At 39.5% G+C, this 26,953-nt stretch overlaps 1 protein-coding gene across 4 annotated transcripts in view; it reads right to left on the bottom strand.

Annotated features, from left to right (window-relative positions):
- Window positions 1-26,953, bottom strand: part of Fmn1 (formin 1) — a 451,810-nt gene that overhangs the window by 244,182 nt on the left and 180,675 nt on the right. For all 4 annotated transcript variants that reach the window (XM_008841150.3, XM_029567361.1, XM_029567362.1 and 1 more), the window contains one exon: window positions 9,091-9,152. In XM_008841150.3, the coding sequence (XP_008839372.1) occupies window positions 9,091-9,152 (62 nt within the window). The remainder of the gene's footprint in view (window positions 1-9,090; window positions 9,153-26,953) is intronic.

Here is a 26,953-nt window from a genome sequence, read left to right as displayed (position 1 = left end):
GTTCTTAGTGTAAAAGTAGAAAGAGACTTTTTAATCATCAGAAGAAAAGCAACTTGGTTCTAAGAGAAGAAGGGTCAAGCTGACCTCCAGTGGTGAGACTAGGAATGGCTTCTAAAATAAAACCAGAATGCAATATACATTTCTCAGCTAAGACTTTGTTTACTATGTATATTTAAAACCAATAAAGTAAATGTTATAGTTTATAGTAAGATAAAATTAACAGAACCCATACCAAACAGAAACACCAGTGTCCATGGACAGTATAAGAAATTCCCACCCACTGTGACAATCAGAAAAGCTAAAGTTTGGCAAATCTTAGGCGGGTTCTAAGATATGAAAGAGCAAATTCCATAAAAACACATAATTTTAAAAGACAAACACTTATATAAACTTTTGTTTCATTAGTCTCTGAATAATACTAAGTTCACAGTTTAAACTTTCTGATGTTATTCAAGCTTAATGTTAAAAAGCTCTATTTTTCCAACTCAACAGGAAGTCCAGTGAGTGTGGAATCCATGTGGGGACTGAATAAAACACTCCATAGTATATGCTAAGCACAGTGTCTGTCCCACAGTGATGTATAGTAACTATGAGTTGTGATCACCCCGGTTATTATTAAATGACATTTTTGTCTCTAACACACCTCCTACTGGACAGGTACTCAATTAGTGCTATTGATTATAAAAGAGATAAAATGAACTCTAAAAAGCATATGTATGCATATATAATTATATTGTAGAAAATTTTTCCTCATAACAAAAATGATTTGGGTGCTGATGGTGTCTGAAGGGTGAGCGTGGAACTAGCTATGAGACTCATGTTTGGGAAAGTGGTGAACACATCACTCCCTCTACACCACCTCACTCTGTCAGTGAGCACAACCTGAGAACATCTGAATTATATGGGGCAGGTGCTCAGACAACAGAACCCTGGATGCTAAGTCAGCAAGGGAACTGACAACTTCACAGTCTCCATCAGAACTCAACTCCTAGTATATCCACAGGCTTGTAGAAGCCAAAGGGTTTCAGACCCAATCCCATGTAAACAAGCAAATGCATAAAATTTCATTCTGTTAAACTTGTACTACTTTATATGTTCACAATAAAATGATAAATGGAAATTTTCCTTAACACATTCCTTCACTGGCATATCAGTAATAAGTTACCGATATGAGTACTTAGGGGAATACCAGGAAAGCTTTACAAAACTGTCATATTTCACATTTGTGAAAGTTGTTTAATAGATCAAATTGTTCCCTTGCCCTCACAGAAATTGTCCAGAAATTAAGAGATTTAAATGTGCTTTGTTGATAAAGACAAATATATAGATAAATAAGGGTCGGGATTTATGTCTTTACATAAATCTTTACATAAACCTTAGCTCCATCAGCTCAAATGTTGTGTACATGCAACTTGGTGTCAACAGTAAGGAGTTAACTAACAGGAAGGGACCAGTGAACTGGGTCAGAAATGCAAAAGTAAGGACACCCACAAGTTTCTCTTAATGGAGGTCAACATACCATTTGGTTCTCTTGGGGGCAAGGTACAACCTAAGTTAATTTTCCACTTGGCAGTCATCCCTGGACATTTCACTGTGGGAGTTACCATAAATGTGACTGCATTGCACAACGAACAGGAGCCTGCCAGAGGCCACTGCTCAGTGAAGCTTCCCCTCACTTAGGAGCTGAGCATGTGATGAATGGGGTATACGAAAATGCTTCCCGTAAAGGAAAGGTCAGTTGCTGACTGGTTCATTTTCTTGTGTCCTACAACCCAATGAATATTAGTTAAGAACAGATAAAACAATCTATCATTAGGACACTTCCAAACTGCTCAAAGTACTGGCCCCAAACATGACGGTTAAATTGCCAAGCTCCTCACAGGCAGACAAAGAGTATACTTTTTTCCTGTCCCCTTTTCACCTTTAAACATTGAAGAAGTAGAGATCCAGGTTAGTGCTCACACCCCACATTCACATGCCCTTTCCTGTGCTCAGGAAAAACAGGGCCTTCCATAGACAGTTCTTCAGTGGCTGTTCTAAGAGCTGCATCCTTCACTGAATAGCGCCTTGATAATACTGCAGCAAGTAGAGGCTCCAATGAGGATGCGACTGAGAAACCTAAACACACAGCTCCACACACACCAGCAGACCCACTGGTTAACTAGAACAATCTCCAGAAGGAGCTAAAAAGCTTGTTCATTTTAAGAAGAAACAAGTAAGAATTTAGAGATTATTAAATAAAATTCCCAAACTGAAATGTGATAGAAACATCGAACATTTTAAAAATATGAAGTGGTTAATTGTAGAATTCAGATGCTATGATGGATCACAGAATCTGAATCTTCATTTTAGTACCTGGGAAAATGTGCCAAAGGTACTGCTTCAAGTTCATGTTATTTAAGAGTGCTAAACAAACCTGAACCCAGATGTTAAAACTAATGTTTTTTTTTTTCAATGAATGTGTCATTGCTTAATAAGAGAGCAATGCTTTCATAACAGACCTACCTAGCTGGATTAAACTCAGGCTTCCCACTTACTAATTTAAAACTTTTGACAAGTCACAATCTCTAAGGACTTTTATTACCTGAAAGATGGGGAAAGATCTGTTACTTTGCTCATATTTTGACTTTGTTCTTATTTCTACAGCTACTCTTTATAATTAGAAAACTGTCTAGAGCAGATAGTAGGCACACAGTAAGAAATTGATGAATAATTAGGTAAAATTATTTTCATCTATAAAGTATAAGAAATATTTGTATGTATCCCATGGATGAAGAACTTTGCCAGATACTTGCCCTAGTCTGCTTTAACTGTCAACTTGACCCAGCCCAGAGTCACCTGAGAAAGGAGTCTCAATTGAGGGACTGACCAGATCAGATTGGCTTGTGGGTATGTCTATAGGGGATTGTCTTGATTGTTAATTGATGTGGGAGGGCCCAGCCCACTGTGGGTAGCACCATTCTCTGGGCAGGCAATCCAGGACTGTGTAAGAAAGATAAGCACGTGTCTGCAAGCAAGGCAGCAAGCAGCATCCTCCACGGCTTCTGCCTCAAGTCCTTCCTTGAGTTCCTGCCCTGACTGTCCACAGGAATGAACTGTGACCTGGAATTGTAAGCCAAATAAATCCTTTCTTCCCCCAACTTGTTTTTGATCACTGTTTATCAGGGCAACAGGAAAGTAATCAGAACACCAGGGTTTTGTGAAATTTTTCTTGGGTGAAAAGAGGTCATAAGTATAAAACTGAAGAAAGTGGTGAGACCATCTTGATATCTAGCACAATGGCTAGAATGGTCCAAAGAGCTAGAGAAAGTCATGCTCAAGGAGTAAGTTAAATGTCTCAAAGAAATCCCTAACCGAGCCTTTCAAAAAGACATGAAGACTGTTCTAAACTCAAGTTGCCTAGTTACAAAGAGACATCAGAAGAAGGAGCATGTCCCACTGAACATCCCTATGGAGGAGTTAGTGTCACCACCAACACGCTCAGTAATGTACAGTGGCTGAAACCAAGGAAAATGAGCCTCAGAGCGTTCGACTCTTTCGTATGGTCACTGTGCAAGAAGCTGCAGCCTTAACTCCAGAACCAAGTTCTCCCACACTATCAGCAAATCACTCCCAATCCTCAAACACCAGTAAGGCACAGATCAGCTAAGAAAGAGTGGTGATTTTCAAATCCAAGCTCCTAAGTAACACAGAAATATGTATTTGTACTATGAGAGAATGAATTTTATCACATACTTGAAGAGGTCTGAACTGTCTCCACTAATAATCATGAATTTGCTAAACAATGTTTCCTATGAACCCTAACCAGAAGTTTCTCAGAAAAGAAGCCGAAGGAATCGTTAATGGGAAGGTCCTGTCTTTCCAAAACGGAAGCCCAAATACATAAAATTATCAAAACCAGAACCACATAATACTGAGTATCATAAAGTGTCTATAAGATTGCAAGGCAGAGCATGCTGCACAATGCACATGTTTGGACAAAAATAAAAGAACATACTGTGGTAAATTATAAATGATGTGACGTGATGACATCATGGAAAGTCAGCTAAACGAGTTTGTGCAGAAGTATATAAACATAAGGCAGTTATATCTGGTTCCTTCACATCATCAATGTATATATATATATGTGTGTGTGTGTGTGTGTGTGTGTGTGTGTGTGTGTGTGTGTGTGTGTGTGTGTGTGTGTGTGTGTGTGTGTGTGTGTGTATAAGTTCCTACACATTTAAAAGGTCAATTCCAGGACCAAGCCAAGTTCCCTCTCTATTGTGTTGCACCTGGCAAACTTCACCTACAGAGCATGAATGAGGATAAAAATTCTAGGCTCTTCTATTGACAGGCCTTCAGACTACGGGCTATATAAAGTTGACTATCCAACCACAGCATTCTAGGTAGAAGGTTTCCATTTTGCTGGAGAGGGAACTAAACAACTAAGTGATGTTCCTACAAATCTCATATCAAAAATAGAATAGAAATGCATGCTGAAGAAGTTCTGAAACCCTTTTCCATGCCCTGTCAAAAGAAAAAGAAAGCCTAAGGGCACTGAAGGCAGCCAGTGAGCGCCATAGATAAAGACAGTGAGCCCCAAAGCAGGAGCCCTCTCACGGGTTATCTCCTGCCAACCCTGTGGCATTTTGTTACACTGTGGAATGCCACAGGTCACGGTGATATTCAGAGGCTATGCCACAGGCCAAGGTGATATTCAGAGGCTATCAAGTACAGTCTGGCTGTACTTTGTGTATTTTATGAACGGAATCTGCTGTAACTGGTTGCTGTTGCTGCCAGACTAGTTGTTCCATTTTATTTTTAACATCATCCAGAAAAGGAAGCTAATTATAGCACACAAGGGTCAAGCAGATGAACTGCCCAGAACAGATAGTGGCAAACTGGAGATAGCAGGAGAAATGAACACAGACGACCATGTCAAGCAGTTTGAAGTTACGTAGAACAACACTACTGTCAAATTTTCAAGTTTTTAAAAGAAATTTCTAGAATTCCAATTTTTATATATAAATCTCTACATTTAAAGTGTATATTCCTAGCACACTAGGAAATATGAAATGAAATGCTTCTAGGAGGTAGACCAGACACAGCAGGCTGACTGCCCATGATTGTAGGAATGTTTAAAGTGATATTCAACTACAGAAACTGGGCCTACTGTGCACATAGTGGTCATATGTCATGGTCACAGGCTTTTTTTCCAACTAGTTATGAGTGACAAATTTGGGGCATAAAAAATTTGAATTTTTCTAATAGCATCAAAAGAACAAATAATTAACTTTTTAAAAATCAGTAATTTCTCAGATATGGTTGGCGTTTCTTATCTACTTCCCCACTTCCATGCTTGTTTTTTGTCTGGCTTAAGCTTGCATGGGTCTTTGCATGCTGCTATCACTGCTGTGAGTTCATGAATAACTTCCTAGCTGTCTGGAAAACTATGTTCCCTTGTGGTAATCCACCACCTCTGGCTCTTACAATCTTTCCACCTCCTCTTCCATAATGATCCCGGAGCCTGGGGTGGGAGAGGTCTAATATGGGAGTCCTATTCAGGGATAAGCATTCTGCAGTCTCATTCTCTATACTTTGGTCAGTTGTGGTTTTCTGGGTTAATATACTGCCTGAGGAAGCTTTGCTGATCAGAGTTGAGATTGCATTAATATTCTCTCTGCCCCCTGTTCCACTATATTCCCCGAGCCTTAGCTGTAGAGGTTGCATTGTAGATGTGTCACTTAGGATTGGGCATCTCACAGACACTTATTTTCTGCATTTGACCAGTTGTGGAACTTTGTAATAGTTTCCACCTGTTGCAAAAAGCAGCTTCTTTGATGACTAGTGAGAGGCACACTTGTCTGTAAATATAAGGATGCTTATTTAGAATACAGGAAGAAATTACATTGGTATAGGGATATGATAAAAATAGGTTTTTCTCTAAGATGTATGACTTTCCAGCCTTGTGTGTTTGGCTATATTTACAGTACCACAGTATGAGTGCTTTGCCTGCATATATGTAAGTGCACCATGTGCATGCAAGGCCCACAGAGCTCAGAAGAGGGTACAGGATCCGTTGGAACTGAAGACACAGAGAGTTGCTAGCTGCCATGTGGGAGCTGGGAACTGAACATCAGTCTTCTGTAAGGGCAACTAGTGCTCTTAGTCGCTGAGCCATCTTTTCAGCTCCCAAATCAGTTTCTTAAATTATCCCATCAATTTCAAATAATCTAAGACAGCCGAGAATCTTTTTAATCCCACAACAAAGAAAAAGATAGGTGTCAGTAGGTCATTTTTACAACAGAAGAAAGGGAGGGCTTCCATGTCCTTTCTCCCTAGGGCCAGTGGTACTTTTCCACTTTGTTTCTTTATTAAACCAACTCACTTCTCTTCCAAGCCATTTAAATCTGTCTGGATGTATGACATGCATTTACAGTCTGCTACTTATCTAATCACTGTTTCACTGCTTGCAATGACTTCACATATAATCCAATATATTATCTCAGCTATATTTTAGTGGGTTTTTTTTTTTACACATTTATTTGGTGCGCACGTGTTTGTGTGTGTGTGTGTGTGTGTGTGTGTGTGTGTGTGTGTGCACATGTGTTATGGGGTGTGCCTACGGGGCTGTGTGTGTGTGTGTGTGTGTGTGTGTGTGTGTGTGTGTACACATGTGCTAAGGTGTGCCTATGCAGGTCAGAGGACAATACATACAAGTTGGTTCTCTCCTTCTACCATGTGAATACTGGGAATTGAGGTCAGATCATCAGTCTTGGCAGCAAGTGCTTTTTACCCACAGACCTACCTCTCAACTGCTTTTGAAAGCATCTTATTTATTAAAAAGAAGAATTTAATAAGCAGTTAATAACAAAAATATACAAGGAACACAAGTAGCTTATTAGAAAGAGAACAAGCTGATTTAAAAGCAAGAAATGAATAGTTGTTTCTCAAAAGCACACATAAAATGGCCAACAGGAATATGAAAATATGCTCAGCACCACTGATGTTCAGGGAAATGCTAATAAAACTGCAATGGGATCTCACTTCACAGTTGGCATAACAGCTACTACCAAGAAAGGTGGGAAAGAGTGCTGGCAAGGGCATAGAGAAAGGAGAGCCAGTGAGCTCTTCATGAGAATGTAAACTAGTATGTTATTAAAAACAGAACTACCCTATGATGGAGCAAGTCTACTACTAGGTATATATCAGAGGGAGTAAAGTCAGGATGTTGAAGAGAGAGCTGTAGTCCTGCACTTACTGCAACATTATCCCCCAAAGCCAAGATATAGTCAATCCATGAGTCTATACAGGGATGAATGGATGATGAATGGATAAAGAAAACGTGGTCTATACATATGTACAATGAGATATTGTTCACCCTTAAGAAAGGAACCCCTGCCTTTTGCAATAATATGGATGAACCTGAAAGACATTAGGTTAAGAAAAATCAACCAACTACAGAGAGATAAAAACTGTGTGATCTCACTTACATGTAGAACTTAAGAAAGTTGAACTCATAGAAACAAAGTCAAACGGTGGCTATGAGGGACTGGGGGTGGTAGGTAGGGAAAGGTTTAGGGAGAGATTGATCAAAGTATATAAAATTGCAGTTAGCGATGAGGAGTCAGCCACAGAGATCGGGTCTACTGATCCTTCTAGTATTCTGTTTTTTTCCTTGGACACTGCTAAGAGACTGGAGTTACTTATTAAAAATAAATGATAAGTATATAAGGGAAAAAGTAGCAAATGAACTCCCTTTGGATCCTACAATGTAAGGTTTTTCAAAACACATTGTGTACCGTGTTAGAAACATCCCCCTCCCCAACCAAGAAAAAGGAATGCAGCGTGGACTGTGCCTGAGTGCACATGCGCAGTTCTGCCTGTCACGACCTCATAGCACAGAGTCCCCTGTCAGGATATGTGTGTTACCACAGACAGGAGACAAAGCAGCTGAATTGTGAAGGGAACTAATGGACGGTATAAAAGGCTGGGTCTTTCTTTGTTCAAGGTTCTGCTTTTGAGAACTATCTTATGGGACCAGGTGCCAACACAATAAACTGCTTCCTGCAGGAAACAAACACACTGGTGTCTTGCCTCTCTGCACATAGCCCCTGAAATAGCATGATAAATTATATACAATTCCTATTTCTAATACAATTAATTTAATAGGAAGAATATTCGATCTACAAATTCATTAAAGTAATACATGGATTCAATTTAATCACTTTAGAATGCATACTATTTCAAAATATGTCATACACTGTACACTATATACAATATCTATTTGTCAATAAAGTTTATAAGGAAGAATATTTGATCCATGAATTCATTAACTTAGCAAGTAATGAGTCAGCATTAAGTGTGAAAGGAGTTTTATTTAAAATTTATTATTCTTCTTTCCTAACAAGTCTACCCCACCCACTGATAAACTAGATTCAAGATCTGGTTCAGTAGCTAGTGACTTGAAGTTATGATTCTGAACTTCCTGCCATAAGTACTTGTAAGCAAACACCAAACCTAGGGACTGATAGACAGCAAACAGAGAAGGATCAAACTCACAATCTCCCAGCACACACTGTGGACACAGAATGACTCAATGTGGTCTCCTTCCTTGGGAACCTCTTCCTTACGTGCTTTCATTTGTGAGGTATCATACTGCAGGGAGGTGCTAAGTGAATCTCCAAAGGCAGAAGAAAGCAGAGCGAAACCAGTTTACAGGGTGCGTAGGAATAGCAATGTTTAAAACACTTCCCACAAGCAGGATGAGTCTATATACTCTATTTTCTTTCCTACTTTAGAAACACTTGCATACATACAGGCAATACACTCATATACATAATATAAATTTTTTTTAAAAACCCACAGAATTGTTCTTCCAATCAAATCCAAAGGCATTTATGCTATTTTTTTTCTCAAAATTAGAAACTGGATTTTATTAAGCACAGCACCCAAAGCTTTCATCCCAAGATAAAATGCCTACTGGCAGCTGCGAGCTGCAGATGCCCTCTAGCTAAAAACTCCCCCCACATAAGAAATATTGACTGACGTCAGCATATGAGAAAAATGAACCATTAGAAAACCAGTTAAGTTGAATCAAAGATCTACCTGCAGGTTTTCGATTTCTTCTTTGTGCTCCCTCTTCAGGTGTAGAATAGCAGCCTGGTATTCTGTAAGATCACAAAAGAAGCCAGTTACAAAGCTGCACAGACCGAATCAGAAAATTCAAGGGAGAACTTCCTGAATGCCAGTGGCCTTCTTACAAATAAGCAGAAGTAAAAAGAAGCCAGGGGGGAACAGGAACCCAAGGAGAGTTCCTAGACATGGCGGCCAGGTATGGCAAGGGCTGGGTGGGATGAAAGGGAGACGCCTTCCTTTCAATACTACTTGGGTTATGAAAAGGGCCAGATGAAGCAGCGAGGATAGGGTTAAAGAGAGAAAAGGCTCCTGTGACTGTGTTCCAGATAAGACTGGGTCAGGTGTTTGTCTTCAAGGAGCTGAAAGTTCAGGCCCCACAGAGAACAAACACAGATGTGTTAAGAGAAGAAGGAAAAAGAAAAAAAAAAAACTTTCTGAGATCACAGAACTCTATTTTTAACTCCGCTTAAAAAAAGAAAAAAAAAAAAACAAAAAAAACTCCATTTCCATGCAAGGCTGATTTGAGACTGAGATCACCAAAAAACCCAAGACCATTTGTCACTGAAAGAAAGATTCTAGAGAGAATTGAGGCTGAAAAGAGTTCTAAAATAAATTTAGAATCATTTTCTTCTGAATCTGATGATGTTTATTCCAAAAGATAAGCGCTCAGTATAGAGAGGAACTCCAGCCAGCTACCAAAACTGCTGCCTGCTAGCTGAACTTGTAGATACTTCTAGAAGACCTGAGCACACAGGGCCACAGAGCCATGCGCTGCAGAGAAACACAAGGTGGGATACTGTGACCACTTAATTTTGTGGGACAAGTCAGTTCTTTGCAAGTGTGTTCAGGGTCATAAGTATGAGTAGCAAAGCTGTCAGCTAGAGCTCATGTAAAACTGTAAAGACACAGGCTGGAGAGATTGTTCAGTGGTTAAGACCACTGACTGCTCTTACAATCACTGCTCTGTGTTCTGTTCCCAGCATCCACATGAAGGCTAATGACCCTCCAGCACTTCAGTTCCAGGGGACCTGATGCCCTCTTCTTTATTTTCAAATAAAAAATTTAAAAATACTGTAAAGACAGGCTATTTCTCCAAGTGGGTTTGGTAAATCAGACATAAAGGCTGAGGTTCCAATTCAAAAGTAGATGGGGGAAGTGGTTTGTAAAGTCCCACCAGAAGAATGCTGCTGTTGTTGCCATGCCATTGCTCTGTGGGGAATGTACGTGTGCAAGGGGCAATGTTGTGGATTGTACATCTAAACCATACCATGAATCAAACCACTTGTTGCTATTCCTCCCGTGCCCAAAGCATCACTACCATCTGAGTCTACCATCTTTCCATTGTCCTATTGCGTGAGTCCCTTCTCATAGGGTACCTGATTTCACACTTACCAATTGCCATAACTGATTCTCCTCACATCAGCCTAAGTAATTTATGAAAGACAGGAACCAGATCACATTGCACTCCTGGCTTTCCATGGCACTTAGAATGAAATGGAAACTCCTATCTTTGGGGCTGAAGGGATGGTCCATGACTGCTGCCCAAGCATGAGGACTTGAGTTCAGATCCCCAGGTTCCACATAAATGCCAGGTATGGTGGTACATATCTATAACTCCAGTGTTGGGACTGATGAGGGACAGAAATGGGTGGATCCCAGGGTTCTGCTGATCAGACAAGCCAGAACAGAGAGCTCTAGGCTCAGTGAGAGGCCTTGTCTCAAAAAATGTGGTGGACAGCAACTGAGGAAGTCATGTGACATCAACCTCTAGCCTCCACACACACAGGCCTGGGCAAGAGCACCTACACACACACACACACACACACACACACACACACACACACACAACTGAAGTCCACGAGGTTCTCCATCTCCCACATTCCTCGCCCTGTGTCTCACGCTCCTCCTCCTCTCTTCCCACTGTGCACTGGCACACTGGCTTCTTGCCATCTCTTAAACTTGTCAAGTACTTTTCTACTTTCAAACTCATGGTTAATACTGAGCCAATAATGGTTTATATTTATTAATCCTTTACTGTATACTAGACATCATTCTGAGCACAGTTGCTGCTCAGTATACATGGCATATTTACCTTGAAACCCATTAGGGTACAAAATCCACAGATGTTCAATTCTCTTAAATAAAAAGGCAGTGTATTTATATAACCTACAGACAGCCTTCTTTATACTTTAAATCATTTCTACGTTATTTATAATACGCAATATAATGTGAGTAATTAGGCTGCATTACTTAGGGAATAAGGACATTTTTAAAAGTCTTTGCATGGTACTACAAACGTGACTTTTTCTCATTAAATGCTTTTGACCTGAGGTTGACTCAATCCATGAAAGTGAAACCCACAGATATGCAGGGCCAACTGTACTTTGTATGTATTAGCTCATCCCATAACCCTTTGGTACCGGTATTATTTCTACCATCACTATAGATGATGCACAGAAAGGTTAAGTAACTTATCCAAGGAAGTAGAATAATTTTCAGAATCATAAAATATGTTTAAACTCAATGAACAAATATATTTTTAAAATCTGTGGTATGTCCATATAATAGAATATTATTCAGCAATAAAAAGGAATACAGGAATTAATATGGATGAATCTTAAAGTCATGGTGTAAGGTGAAAGAAGTCAGGCAAAAAAGGCCAAGTGATGTTTAATTCCATTGATATGTTATCTGGAAGACAAAACTAGAAGAATAAAGAACAGATCATAGGTGCAAGGTTTGGAAACGTGGGATGGTTTAGGTACAAAGCAATGGAATATAAAAATTAACCCATTCTCTACCCTGACTTACGGAAGTGGTTCACAAATTTATAAATGTGCCAAAAGTCAAAGAACCACATACCAAAAAGAAAAAGTTAATTTGATAATAATTTTTTAAAAACATGAAAATAGTTATCATTTAAAATGTTTTCTCTTGGTGGATCTCTATACTGGTATTTAGATTTATCATTTTTTCCTAAGGTGATCATCAGATACAATACACAAGAAAAATGTATGAAGATTATAAAGTGGAAAATAAGATATCATCCACTATGTGATATTTATAAAAATGTGTAAGATCCAACAGATAAAATATAAGAATATGTGAACGTAGCAGTTGATCAGTTGATAGACATAATGAAAACACACAAAACTCTCAAACTAAAAACAGATGATTTCAAGAAAATAACCTAAAAGATAACATCAACACTATCCCTGAAAATACAAGTGAGGATAAAACTAAAAATATGTAAAGACCTCAAATGGTAAAACAGGATTTTACTGAAATAGTCTTCCAAGAAAGCCAGAAATGGGGACCCAGCAAGTAATAATCTTTGTGTTTTGTTTCTAAGAGTCACCATTTGTAAGGTGTTGATGCAGTATAATTAATGTATAGGTTCAGTGCAGTCCTAAAAAGTTTCTTGAGATTTTTGTGGTTGCTGCTGTAATTGTTTCAATCCAAGGAGTAGATCCTAAAATAGTACCATGAAATCCCCAAGTGCCAATTCGAACCAAGAAACTTCCACCTACCAAGAATTATTAATAAAGTAGTGAGGTCCTGACACAGAGCTGATACACAGGTAAGAGAAGTTTTCCATGAATTTATGGTCATTTGACAGATGCTGAAGTCACAATGAGGATCACTGCTCTCACTAAGAATGGTCTTTTCAGTAAGTTCTCGTTGGAAAAATGAGTGTATTGGTAAAAAAAAAAAAAAAATCCATTAAACTGGAAGTCAACTTTATAGCACAAACTGAACTACTGCAAGAAGCAAAACTGTTTGTTTTTTTTTTTTAAAGATGATATGCCATAGTGTTTTTGTAACTGCAGGGTAGAGAAGCATTTCTCAAGACACAGAACCACTGTATATAAAAGGGGGCAAAGACCTGATCATTCTGAGTGCATTAAAATGAAGAACTTTTTTCTTCTCAAAATACACCGGGGACAGAAAAATCAAGCCACACAGTGGGAAAATACTTTTTCCCACTTTTGAAGCTAATTAATACCTGGTACAAATATACGCTATAAGATTAAGAAAAATGAAGCCCATGTTAAAGAAATTGGAAAAACAGTCAACAGGCACCACAAGAAAAAGGTATCAAATAATAATCACAGAGTAAGGCGCTCATTGTCAAAAGGAATCGATGATACATCGTCTTTGGGTATTCACAGGTGATTGTTTCCTAGACCCCCAGTTGGGTCAGGATACACAGATGTTCAAGGCCCTTATAAAACTGCATAGTGTTTGCATATTACATACATACAGCTCTCATATGCCTTAAATCATCTCTAAATACCTAACACACTGCAAATACTACACAATGGTTGTTCTGTTAGGGAGTAACGACGAGGGAAAAACCCAAATGCTCTTTTGCACCATTTTCAGCCTGAGCACAGTTGACGTGATAAATCCATGGATGCTCACAGTCTGACAAAGTCGAGTGTGGAATATGATGGTTAGCAGGGACAGCACTCATGTAGTGAGGGGAAGAGTGAGAATTGCCAGGATCACCATGGAAAATGCCTGTCATTCTCTAACAAAGTTGAAGATGCACATATCTCTTGGATAAACACTGAAGGCCCAAGTAAAACACTGGATTCCCAGAGTGTTGGTATCAGGCCATGGGATATGGCCTGATGGGAGGTCTTAGGTCACTGATCACGGGCCCTAGTCAAAATCCCGACTCTTCCTTGTTTATTTTTCACAGAGTTGCCATAAGGTAAAAGGGTGCTCTCCAACAGGTGCTCTCTGATATGCTGAGCTGTCGTAGGCCTGAAGCAATGCGGTCAAATATAGTTCATGGACTGAAACCCCCCCGAACTATGTGACACCATAAACTTGTCCTCATTTTAAGTTTTTTGTGTCAAATATTTTGTTATAAAAATGGAAAGTTGACTAGCACACCAATCTTAGCTAAATATTAATGAAAAACTACAAAGTAAAGCCAGCAATAATAGTATCCAAGTCAGTAGATTACTTCTGTGAGAAAATGAGTTCAGTTATAACTGATGAACATGGTCATACATGAGAATTCAACAAAATCCAATGATATTCTTTAACCTGTATGTGTTTTATGCAACTTTATCCGTGCATAGCTAACATTAAAACATAAGAAAAATGCTTTTTTACAAACTTATGGTCATTTTCCCATATCAAACTGAGTAATTTGTAGGTACAGAACATCTTTAATGCAAAAAAAGCAAGCATAAAGTTAGAAAGCTTGAGTTCAGTATAAATGTAGACCCAGCCCATAAGATGATAAGTTTCTAACCCACAGTCAACTCCAGTCTTCTGTGAAGGTGCAAAAGGAAGCAGCCAAGCCAACCTTCTTCCAAAGTGATGCCTCTTGGGAATGGCATCTACATCCATTCTTCACATTATATTGTGAAATTACTCATTTTATATAAATTGTACCTGTAAAAGTATGGTGTTTTGAATGAAAAAAAAAATCCAATGGGTGCTGTTTGGGGAGGGCTATGGAACCTTCAGGAGGTAAGGCCTTGCTGGAGGAAGCAGGGCACTGCGGGTGGGCTTTGAGGGTTCACAGCCTCGCCCCACTTCCAGTTTACTCTCTTTGCTTCCTGTTTGCCTTTGAAGATGTGAGCTCTCAGCTTTCTGCCCTGGATGCCTCCTGCCGTGCCTCTTCTGCCATTATGAATGCTCCCTCAGGAACTTTTAAGTTAAAATAAAGCTCTTTCTTCTGTTAGTTGCCTTGGCCATAGTATTTGCACAATGACAGAAAAGTAATACAAAGACTGTGACATATATATGACTAACTTATTAACAAATTGACAAAGGAGGTCACTGCAAAGCCAACACCCAACAAAGCATGATTCAGCTCCTCCTTAAACAAATATTTTTCTAAGAATAAGAATATCACCATTACAGGCGACAGGGAAACACATCATCATCCCAATAAGAGGGATAAAATAGAATCTTTTGGGCCATAGGCAGAAAAAGAAAAGACTGCCTTTACTGATGGAATGTTCAATTTAAGAGCACACAAGGTAATGGGACAGAAAATAAAGGTTCCTCATGGGGCCAGCATGATGATTCTGTAAGTAAAGGCACTTGCTACCAAGTCTAATGGCCTGAGTTGATCCTGGGAACCAACATGGGCTGAAGGAGAGCATCAACTCCAGTAGTTGTCCTCTGACCTCCACACACAAGAGCATACACACACACACACACACACACACACACACACACACACACACACACTCACTCACTTATAACACACACACACACACACACACACACACACACACACACATACACTCACTCACTCTTATACAGAGACATACACGTCTGTCTGTGTGTGAGAGCACCCATATACATACACAAAATATATAAAATAAAAGATAAAGGTTCCCAAATAATACCCAAGGTTAGGTGGGCTTTTTCCATGTGTGCCTTGCTGGGGGCAGCCCTCTGCTCACTGTATTTTTAGATCAGCAAATGCATATTCTAAAGGTGAGGATGGTGAAGCAGAGGTGTCAAATTTAAGACCAAGGAGGTTGATATCAGTTAAAAAAGAAAACTTGACACTGGTATTCCACCAGAATATGTAAGACAGAGGAACAGATATTCAAATCTAAAGACTTGACAATGGCCGATCGCTCAGCTATCACCTGAGCCCCATTGGAAGTTAATAAATTAAAATATTCAATACCAAAAAAGCCTGAAATATGTCTTTTAAAAAAGAGTATCTTAGATGAAAGACAGAAATTACACAAGTCTCAGTGGTAGAATTAAACATTTTGAGAAAATATGAAAGAACTTCCTTTTCCTGTTAAAACTAAAGCTCACCATTCCAATCACAAATTTAATTTAACTGGAGGATTTCCTTTGTGTGGCACAGATCTGGTATTTTGATCAATGTAACAAGACACCTTTTCTTCTAGGTCTGTGTTTCCAATTTGCCAAGGGCAGAATCAGAAATGATTTCACTAACACAGAGGGTATGGATCCACCATAGCTATAGTTCACTGCTGACTGAATGACTTTGCCTTAGTACATGTGAACACTGGTGGCATTCTTTGAATGCTGTTCCTCAGGAAATGTTCTAAGCACTCATTTCAGACTTCCAAAGAAGAGCCTATCGCTCCACGTTCATCTGGCAGAGGACGAACCTGAATTGTTTAGGTTCCCCAAAGATGCAGGCAGTAAGTGCCAATGAGAACATTTAGCCCCAAAGAAGCTAATGCCACTTGCCCTGGGGATTTTTTTTTTGCTTGGTGATGGCTGCTACTACTTTGGATGCGTAAACACCAAGTACAAACAAAACTTCAAAGTTGCTACCTTTGCTGAAATACTAGCATTATTTAAAAACTTGGGAGTTTTTTCCTGTAACTCTTTAAAAGAGATGTATATTTTTTGATCCCAAGAAGGCTTGAGGAACTCTGGGTCGAAGTAAACAGCAGGAGTTCTAATGTCTAGTACCATCAAGGCACGTGGGTAGAACTTCTCCCATCTTCTCCACAGAGACTTCCAGGTTTGTAGTCACAGTTATGGTTAAATTTCATTTTACTAACAATCTCTCTCTTATACACAGATCCTATCCTCTCTCCTTCACACACACACACACACACACACACACACACACACACCCATAGTTAGAGAATTAGAAAATTTCCAATTCCTCAACTGTTGGGAATCACAGTTCTATTCCTACCCATGGACTCCAGTTTCTCTCACGTGTTGTCCTGTCAGCCTTTCTGACTGCCTTATGTTGCTGCATCTCAAATTCATCTTCGTTCATCAAGGGAAAGGATCCTTCTTCTGAATTATGCTTGAAGACAGCTCACTAAGTGGTTCCAAAGTTAAGAACACACATACACCAGAAGAGTATGTTTCCCTTTGTAATAGACATGTGAAGTTTGACAGTTGTTTATTTAAAAAAAAAAAAACATTAACAAAGAAAAGTCAAAATAGCACATAAAACCCCTTTTGTATATATTATGGCTTCAAGACAAATGCTGATGAGCTTGGTCCCTGAACCATCAGCATCAGGACCACCAGCACTGCTCAGACCTGCACATTGCATCCTTACTCCTGTGCTGGATCTGCTTACTGACTTGGAAACTCTAAAGGTTTTGGTTAGCTTCTTGATTGCTGTGATGAAGCACTCTGACCAAAACCAACTTGGGGAGGAAAGGGTTTATTTGGCTTTTATGCCCCAATCACAGTCTACCACTGAGGGAAGCCAGGACAGGAATTCAAGCAGGCAGGAACCTGGAGGCAGAGCTTCTGAAGCAGAAACCACAGAGGAACACTGCTAACAGGCTTGTTCCTCTGGCCGGTGCTCAGCCTGCTTTCTTAACCCGGGACAACCTGCCCAGGGTTGGCACTATCCACAGTGGGCTGAGCCCTCCCACAAAACTCAACAATCAAAGCAATACCACAAACATGGCTAGAGGCCAATCTGATGAAGAAAATTCCTCAACTGAGGTTCCCTCTTCCCAGGTGTGTCAAGTTGACAACTGAAGCAATCCAGCACACTGGGGGTGCTACAAAAAAAGACCCCTAAATAACATAATACACAAGAAATTTTGAGGCTCACTCCTTGAGGTATTCATTCTTAGTCATCTTGAAATCTTGTTGCTTGTTAGCCTGTGCACATGTGTGAGACACAGCACCAAATGACTATACTCAATAAGCAACTCAAAGCTACAGGGCATATGCTACCCAGACTGGGCAGGGCTTTTTCCAACACAGCCATTAGCCCTATGGACAGCAGAGTTATAGTGGATAAGGTCAGTCAGCCAACATTTCAGCATATGATCAGGAGAGCCATGGGCTGTGGCACTCAGTCAGTTCCCAGGGATATGGTTCCATGGGAAGACAATGGCAATAGCCAGAGTTCCCAGTCTTGTTATATATGGTCAGCAGTCCTTCTGTGCTGGCTATAACCAATGATCGGTTCCTAGCAGTATTTACAGAAGTTACAGTGGCAGCTCTCAGAGCAGCAGCTATGGGCAGCTCCATGGTGGTGGCAATGGCTAACAGTCTGGCTATAGTGGGCAGCAACACAGTTCCTATAATCCCCCTCAGGCTATGGCCAGCAGAACCAGTGTAGCAGTAGCAGTGGACATGGTAGAGGCAACTGCGGCCAAGATAATTTCTCCATGAGAGGCACCAGTGATAGTTATGGCAATCAGGATCAGAGTGGTGGTGATAGCAGTGGCTAAGGGGGAGGGCAGCAGGATTGTGAAGGCCATGGCCGGTACAGTGGAAGTGGTCACAACCATAGCACTGGTAGCTATGAACCCAGAAGTTGTGAAGGTGGCCATGAAGGCAGAGATGGCATGGGCAGAAGTCACAATGGTGGCTTCAATAAATTTGGCTGCTCCTGGCATCAGGGTTCACATTATAATTCCAAAACAGGATAATTCAGACAACACCACCATCATTGAGCAAGGCCTAGGCAAGAATGGTACTGTTGAATCTGTGACTGATTACTTCAAGCATATTGGAATTATTAAGACAAATAAGAAAACCAGACAGCCCATGATTAATTTGTACACAAACAGGGAAACTGGCAAGTTGAAGGTCAAGGCAACAGTCTCATTTGATGACCCACCTTCTTGCTAAAGCAGCTATTGACTGGCGAAATTAGTGTAGCCCCTGAAACAAATGGCCCTGCAGGGGACCAGAAGGTTCTCGTATGGGGGTAACTATGAAGACCACTGATATGGCTTAGGAGGATATGATCAGATCAGGGTGGATACCAGAGCTGAGCTGGAGGACTGCAGAGGTTTCTGAGGGGGCAGGGTAGTGTGGCCAGGGGCCGCTTTGGCCCTGGTAAAATGGACTCTGTAGCAAGCAGAGACAGGACCACAGGAAGAGGCTTTATCAGTCTGGCTCCTGAAGTTTTAGAGCAGCTTTTTTTCTTATATCCAGTTTTAACCTTGTTCTGTTAACTTTCCAATCCTGATTATGTGTGTGTATGTATCTCTCTGTATGTATACATATGTGAATGTGTGTGTGCGTGCGTGTGTGTGTGTTTGGTGTTAGACTACCAAAACTGTAACCGTATGTCTGGTTCCAATTAAAAAACTTCATTTCAAGCCAGACATGTTGGCATAGTCCTTTAGTCCCAGCATTCAGGAGGCAGAGGAAAGGCAGCTGGGGCTACAGGGAGACCTTGTCTTTAAAAAAAAAAAAAAAATCATTAAAAAATAGTTTGAGAATCACTGCTTTAATTTAAGCACAAAACTTTTACTTAAGGACTAAATTAAATAACAGTAAAAACATTACAAAATATTACATGGAGTAGGAAAATGTGCTAATCACTCACAAATGAACACAAATTCAAACATACTCATCCATGAGTAGATTGAAGACATATTCTCTAATCCTTTCAAAAGCAGAGAGGTTCAGTCATATAAGGCAAATTCAAGCCACTTACTCTAAAACCCAAGAATAAAATCAAATTTGAGCTCTTGTATTTAGTAAACTTAAGTAGGCAAATGAGCAACTAGGTGTTACCATGTCACGCCCCCATTAAACAATGCAGTCCACAATAACTAGGCAGTGTGGAAAAGACACAGTTACCTCTGTACATGCAAAAACAGTGGAAAAGGACTCAAGGGTCAGGGAAGACAGAGGGGGAAAAAGCAGGAGCTGCAAGTAGGACCTCAGACCGTGAGGACTCAGGAGCTCAACAATGCGGTTACAGCATCTTTATCAGTGATGAGGATTCTTCTGCTGTTTGCCTGAAGACAACATTTAAGCTTCTGTCTTCCCCTGTGTCCCACAGATGAGCCTCTTGGCAAGGAGGCCCTTAAGCCCAGTGAGAGAATCAGACCACACAAACCACTTGCCCATGAGTGGGAACTCTCAGTCCATTTATGCCTCCTGAATCTATTGAAATCCCAAGCCAATCCTCTATCATTGCTCTTCCTCAGGTTATTTTCAGACTAGCTTTGGTGACCTGCCCTGTTTGTCCTAGAAGTCTCGTGCTGTAATAAACCTCGTCACACATTCTGTGTGTGTGCAATGTGCACACAGTTTCAGCTTCTGAATCAGATCAGGGATAGAAAGTTCATCCTGCCCCTTCAAGAACTCTGAGGCTATGTGGATGTTAAGTGAACAATTAACATCTATATTGTTTTATATATTGTTATGTATTGTATGGAAAGGATAACAGTTTCCATGCCTAAAAAACAATACTGGACAGCAGATGGGAGAAATGCCATAACTCAGGAATGATAACTCTCAATATCTAACCTTGTTCAAGAACATTTGTGATTACCTTAGGCAGAAATATAAAAATCACTAACATTAAAAGATGGGGAGAGAGCTGGCATGGTGGAACATGTCTTTAATTCGAGCACTTGGGAGGCAGGTGGAACCCTGGTATACACAGCAAGTTTCAGGCAGGCCAGCCAGAGCCACAAACCAAGTCCTTGTCTTAAAAAAAAAAAAAAAAAAAAGAGGAGTGAAATCTCAGTTCTTCAACCTCACTTAATTTACTACTGTTAGGTCTAACTGCTTAGGACTCCCCTTTCATATAGTAAAATACTAACCCTACAGAGTGATAATATTAGGAGATGGGGGTCTTGGGGTGGGATTTAGGTCATGAGGGCAAAACTACCATGAACGAGTGAATGGAATTAGTGTTCTTATATGACAGACTCCTAAAACCTAGCTCATCCCTTTTACTATGTGGAGACATAAAAAGTACCCATTCAATACGAACATAATCATTTGGGCTGGAGAGATGGCTCAGCAGTTAAGAGCACTGGCTACTCTTCCAGAGGGCCCAAATTCAATTCCCAGCATCCACATGGCAGCTAACAACTGTCCATAATTCCAGTTCCAAGGATTCCAACACGCTCTTCTAACGTCCATGGGTACTGCACAACACGAATGTACTTATATGCATGCAGATAATACACTCCTACATATAAAAAGTAAACAAAAATACTTTAAAAAATAACAGAATCATTTATGAACCAGGAAATGGACCCTCACCAAACAATAAATCTGCTAGAACCTTGATCTTAGAATTCCCAGTCTTTAAAACTGTGAAAATAGAATTTTTGTTTATTAAGGTTTCCAGCTTGTAGAATTCTGTTACAGTAGCTTGAACCTATTATACTTGGTAGTGGTATTCATTAAGCCAGGCACTGAACTAAGTAAGCACTGAATGTATATAAAAATTTAACAGTACAAACTTCCAACCTTAAAAGGCTTTTGAGGCATATATACATATACACATATATATGTATATATACACACATATATATGTATATATATACACACATATATAGACACACACATATATGTGTATATATATATGTATATATGATGTAAAAGGCTTTCAGCATTAATACTCTAGTATGAAATAATCAAGCCTTTATTTTTTCAAAAGGCTCTATTTGGTTTCATCTGATTATTTTATATGCAGATATGGATTATAGCATTGCTGAGAAAATATTCACCTACTTTAACCCCATTTCCTTTGGGATACAGAAAATCCTCTGACTTTTGGCTTCACCATGTGACTTGTTTTAGCTACTGGAATACTGGTGAGCATGATGTAAGGAGGGGCTTTAAATCTGAGACAGAGTTTGCTTGCTTCTTACATTACTATTCCTGTTGTTTTACACAGGAACACATCCTGAGTACCTGCTACTCAGCCTGGGGCCCCAAAATGCATAGACCTAAACCCTAGCCACAGGAGGCAGCTAAGCCAGTTTGGAAGAGCCTAATCTAGCTCACTGAACCACAGCTGATCTTAACACCTATGCAAATAAATGCTTTTTACTGACTGGTGATGAATTTTAGCATGGTTTGTTACATAACAATGATGCAGCAATGGCTAATGAATACATGTGGTAAATTTCCAGTCAAGTTTACTAGTTACAGACTCATAGCATTTCAGAGGCTTTAAATAAGTGGGACGGAATCTTACCAGATGACCTAGACAAGGGCGTGAAGAGGTTTGTGGGTGGAAATGAACATATGGAATTGAGTTCAGAACAGCACTTGAGTCTTTAGGATCTGGCATGATGACATAAATCAGGTACAAAGGTCCATGGATTCACAGTCTCACTCTGAACTTTACCTGTATGTCACAAGGAAGTACTGAGGGCCTGAGCCCATTGCTGGACAGCTTGCCATGGGAAAATAGTCAGTAATCTAATTATGACTGCAGTCTTAGATAACTTGACTTTTCTCTTTATTCGCTTTCTCCTGTTTCTCATTCTGTTAGGACAAAGGTGCCAAGCAGTTTAGAACTACAGAAGCTCAAGGGTAATAAACTTTTCACACTCCTGGAAGGACTCTGAGAATACAATGAAGTGACTAATTCCGGTCACTAGATGTCACTCACAACACTGCACTGGATCTACCAAGCACCACAACAAAGCTGGAAGTTTTGGTTTCCCTGTATTGAGGGAGGGAGAGCAAGAGGCTAGGCCAAACATAAGAAACAGTCCCTTTCATTCAAAAGATGTGTTAGTATAGATACATCAAATAGCTGAGAAAAATCGGAACAAACCCAGGGTATGTATTGCCAACAATTTTTCCAAGAAAGGCACACCTGACTCACGTTTCAGTTCCCTTCCAAGCCTACATAGTAATGAAATCTAAACTCTAAAGTAAGAAAGTTACCAAATCCCAGGTGAGTAGCAAAACAGAACATCTTGGAGAGACAGCAGTGTGACACAGCAACCCAGTGGTGTCTGAGGCCTGTGGCTCTGGGTCTGCTGGGGCCAGGCAGGACAGTGGGAGCTGGAGTTCCGTTACTGCAGAGCCACAGGGTTAAGTGCCCCTGTGAGGCAGGAATCTACCACCATGCTTTCAGCTCACAAAGCAACTAGTTGTGCTTCCCCAGGTGGCAAAGGAAAGCTGAACAAGTCTTCAACTTGAGCCTAAACAGGGATTAAAAATGTAGGTTAAGAACAAGTTTCAAACCCCCAATTTTGGCTGTTCCCGTTGGCTGGCTATGCAGCATCGACATCAACTCAGGTGAGGAACCCCAACACACCATTATAAGACGTATCTTTGTTCTGGGGGTCTTGCAAAGACCAGGAGAGACAAGTGCAAAACGCACAAGGGTCAGACAAAGGCAGATGTTTTCCTAAGCTATTCTATAGATCAAGAGCCTTCAAACCAAATTTCTAATCTAAAGTCTAAGGAAACCAAAATAGCAATATAAGAAGAGGTCACAAATTTGAGAGGGAGTGGGGGGACACTTGGAGGAGCTGGATGAAGAGAGTTAGAAATAATGTAAATATAGCATTCATTTATGAAATTCTCAAAAAGTAAACATTTTAAATTTAAAAAGAAATGAAGGCTTATTACACAGTAAAAAAAAGAAACTGGCACTGATAGAAGCACAACAAAATAAATTATAAAATAGGAAGAGAAAAGAAAGCAGGCAAATAGAATGAACACGCAAAAATAGAACTCGAGGTGGGTAATCCGGATAGGCTACTTTTTGATTGTACACATTTTAATCAGTGTATATTTATTGTACAAATGAAAGGGTTTCATTATGACATGTTCGGACATGTATACACAGCATGTACTTTATGCTTGAATCGTATTCCCACTCCCTTGTCCTGTCCCTCCATCTCACCCTGGATTTGATTGATTGGTTCACTGACTGATTTTGAGACAGGGTTTCAATATGTAGCCCTGGATGTCCTGGAATTTGCTAGATAGCCCAGGCTGACATCAAATTTGTTACTCTGCAGCCTCAGCTAGGATTATAGCTGTGTACTGCCATGCCTTTTTAAAAACAAAACAATTTTTTTAAATGTTCATACCTGGAGCTATGTTTATTAGTATACACCTGTAATCCCAGCTATTCAGGAAGCTGAAACAGGAGGAGCACAAGTTCAAGGCCTGCCTAGGCAACTTACTGAGACTCTGTCTCAAACTTAAAAATAATAATTTTTAAAAAAGACTGGGAATACAACTTAGTGGAGGAGCACTTGCAAGCACATCACCAGACTTGGGTTCCATCCTGTGTTCCAACAAGCCGGGTTACTCAACACCTATCCTCAATAAGCCAATTAAAACTACCAAGTTAACTTGGAAAGTAAGAGAAGTTAACTTGGTAAGTAAAAGAACAGAAAAAAAGGAGATTTGTTCAATGTGGACACGTTGGGAAAGGGGCAGAAAGATCTTGTGACTCCACGACTACCTCAAAGCCATCTTCCAGGTCTGAACATGGGGATAAGATTTAAATAGAAGCTAGGAGATAAGCATAAACAAGCAGTCCAGCCAGAGAGTGGCCCCCTGCCCAGCTTGATCTCAGCTCTAGTGGCTCTAGCAAGATCATCTGACAAGTTGTGAATCTTTCTCCAGGAGATGACAAGCTCCTCCCCTCTGGTTGCCCCAGGGCTTTGGTCTTTTCCTCCTCCAGCAGGAGGCTCCTGGGAAGTTCTAATTACATGGGGTCCATTGTTTCAATAGTCTGATAGCTTAAGATAGGGGCACAAATGTTTCTCTGGAACATATGCATTCCTGCCAGTAAATCTGGTTCCAAGCATATATGAAACTCTACGGTCAATTACCAGTCCTGAAAAACAATTTTCACATTTCAAAGCATACACAAAAACCATTTCCCAGTAGATTAAACAAATCTAAATGCAAAGACCATAACAGAAAACTCCTTAGAAGATGGTTAATATCTTTATGTTATTGGAATATGAAGAAAAAAAAAACACACCTCAAGACTTTTATAAAATCTACAGAAAAATAAAAATTCAGTTATATTAAAATTATCAAAATTTGCTCAATTGACAGATGAAATTAAAGAGTAGTAAACTGTATATATGGAGCAGACATTTGCAGTGTGTCTGACCAGCACAAAACCTAGAATAAACACATCTTACAGGTCAAGGTTGTGCTAGTCATTGCTTATATTCTTGACTTACTAATTTATAGGCAAATTGGCAGTAACTTCATGAAAGATTAATTCCATAAGCTAAACAGCATATAAGAGATAACTTCATATGTTGGGACAATGCAAATTAAAACTATAGACATTTACAAACGTAAAATACCACTTGGGGTCGTTTTAGACATTATTGATGTTAGAATGAAGATGCGCCCAGGAGAAATAACAGTTCCACAGGAAGGAAAGTGGAGACCACATGGGGGTTCAAAGGTGCTCATACTGGCTTATCTCCAAGTTCGGTAAAGGCTATAATCATGAAATTGAACACAGATAGCATCACAGACTCACATAAAACAAAAGCTGACAGATTTAATAACAAAAGTAATCATTAAAATGCTGAGATAAATAATACATTGCTCTCAGAAATAAGCTAAACAGATAAAAACACAATTAGCAGTCCTGTTTCCATCACCTGACATTTGGCAAGTGATCAAAATGTACTTGATCATGGTGAATGATCTTTTTGATGTGTGTCTGTATGTGTTTTCCAAGAATTTTGTTGGGAATTTTTGTATCTATGTTCATTAAGGATATGGGTCTATAGTTTTCTTTTTTGGTTATGTCTTTACCTGGCTTTGGTGTTAAAGCGATGCTGGCTTCATAAAAGGAATTTGGAAGTTCTCCCTCCATTTTTATCTTTTTGAATAAATTAAGTAGTATTGGATATAGATCTTCTCTAACTATCTGGTAGAATTCTGTAAATCCATCTGGTCCTGTGCATTTATTAGTCAGAAGGTTTTGTATTACTGTTTTAATTTCCTTATGTGTTATGGGTCTGTTTAAGCTGTTGCTCTTCTTGGTTTAGTTTTGGTTGTTCCTGTGATTTTAGATATGCATCTATTTCTTTTAGATTTTCAAATTTAGTAGCACATAGGTTTTAAAAATATTCCCTTATAATGGTCTGGATCTTTTTCGTGTCTGTTGTGATGTTTCCTGTTTCATCTCTGATTTTGTTGGATTGGATTTGTTCTTTCTCTCTTTTGGTTAACTGTACTAAGGGTCTGTTTATCTTGTTTAGCTTTTCAAAGAACCAGCACTTAGACTCATTGATTCTTTGCATTGTTTTCTTTGTTTCTATTTAATTAATTTCTGTTCTGATTTTTGTTATTTCTTCTGTTCTGCTGGGCTAGGGTTTTATTTATTCTTGCCTTTCCAATGTCTTGAGTTGCAGTGTTAGGTCATTTAATTGGTCTCTAATTTTTTAATGTAGGTACTTAGAGCTATAAACTTCCCTCTTAGGACTGCTTAAGTATCCCAGAGATTGTGTTGTATTGCATTGTCCTTTTCGTTGAATCCAGGAATTCTTTTATTTCTTTCTTAATTTCTCCTTTGACCCACTCATTGTTTAGGAGTGTGTTGTTTAATCATCAAGAGCTTGTGTAGTGACTAAGGCTTTGTCCAGTGTTGATTCTGAGCTTTATTGAATTGTGGTATGACAGAATGCATGGAATTATTTCAATTTTTTTGTATTTGTTGGGGTTCGTTTTGTGGCCCAGTATGTGATCAATTTTTGAAAAAGTTCCATGGGGTACTGAGTAGAAAGTGTATTCTTTGGTGCTTGGGTGGAATATTCGAAAGACATCTGTTAGGTCCATTTGATTTATGGTATCATTTAATTCAGACGTCTGTTTATTCTTTGTCCAGTTGACCTGTCTAATGGAGACAGTGGGGTATTTTAGTCCCCTACTATTACTGAGTTGGGGTTAATGTGTGTCTTAAAGTCCTGTAGTGTTGTTTCTGTGAATTTGGCTGCACCAGAGTTGTATATGTTAAGGATTGTAATATCTTCTTGGTTAACTGTTCCTTTGATCAGAATGAAGTGACCCTCCTTATCTCTTCTAATTAGTTTTACTTTGAATTGTATTTTGTCAGATATTAGAATTGCAACCCCTGCTTGTTTCTTAGTGCCAT

This window comes from Nannospalax galili, unplaced genomic scaffold (assembly GCF_000622305.1).
Source record: "Nannospalax galili isolate Female #2095 unplaced genomic scaffold, S.galili_v1.0 scaffold999, whole genome shotgun sequence".
NCBI classification, from domain to species: domain Eukaryota; kingdom Metazoa; phylum Chordata; class Mammalia; order Rodentia; family Spalacidae; genus Nannospalax; species Nannospalax galili.
This window is presented reverse-complemented; position numbering and strand designations above follow the sequence as displayed.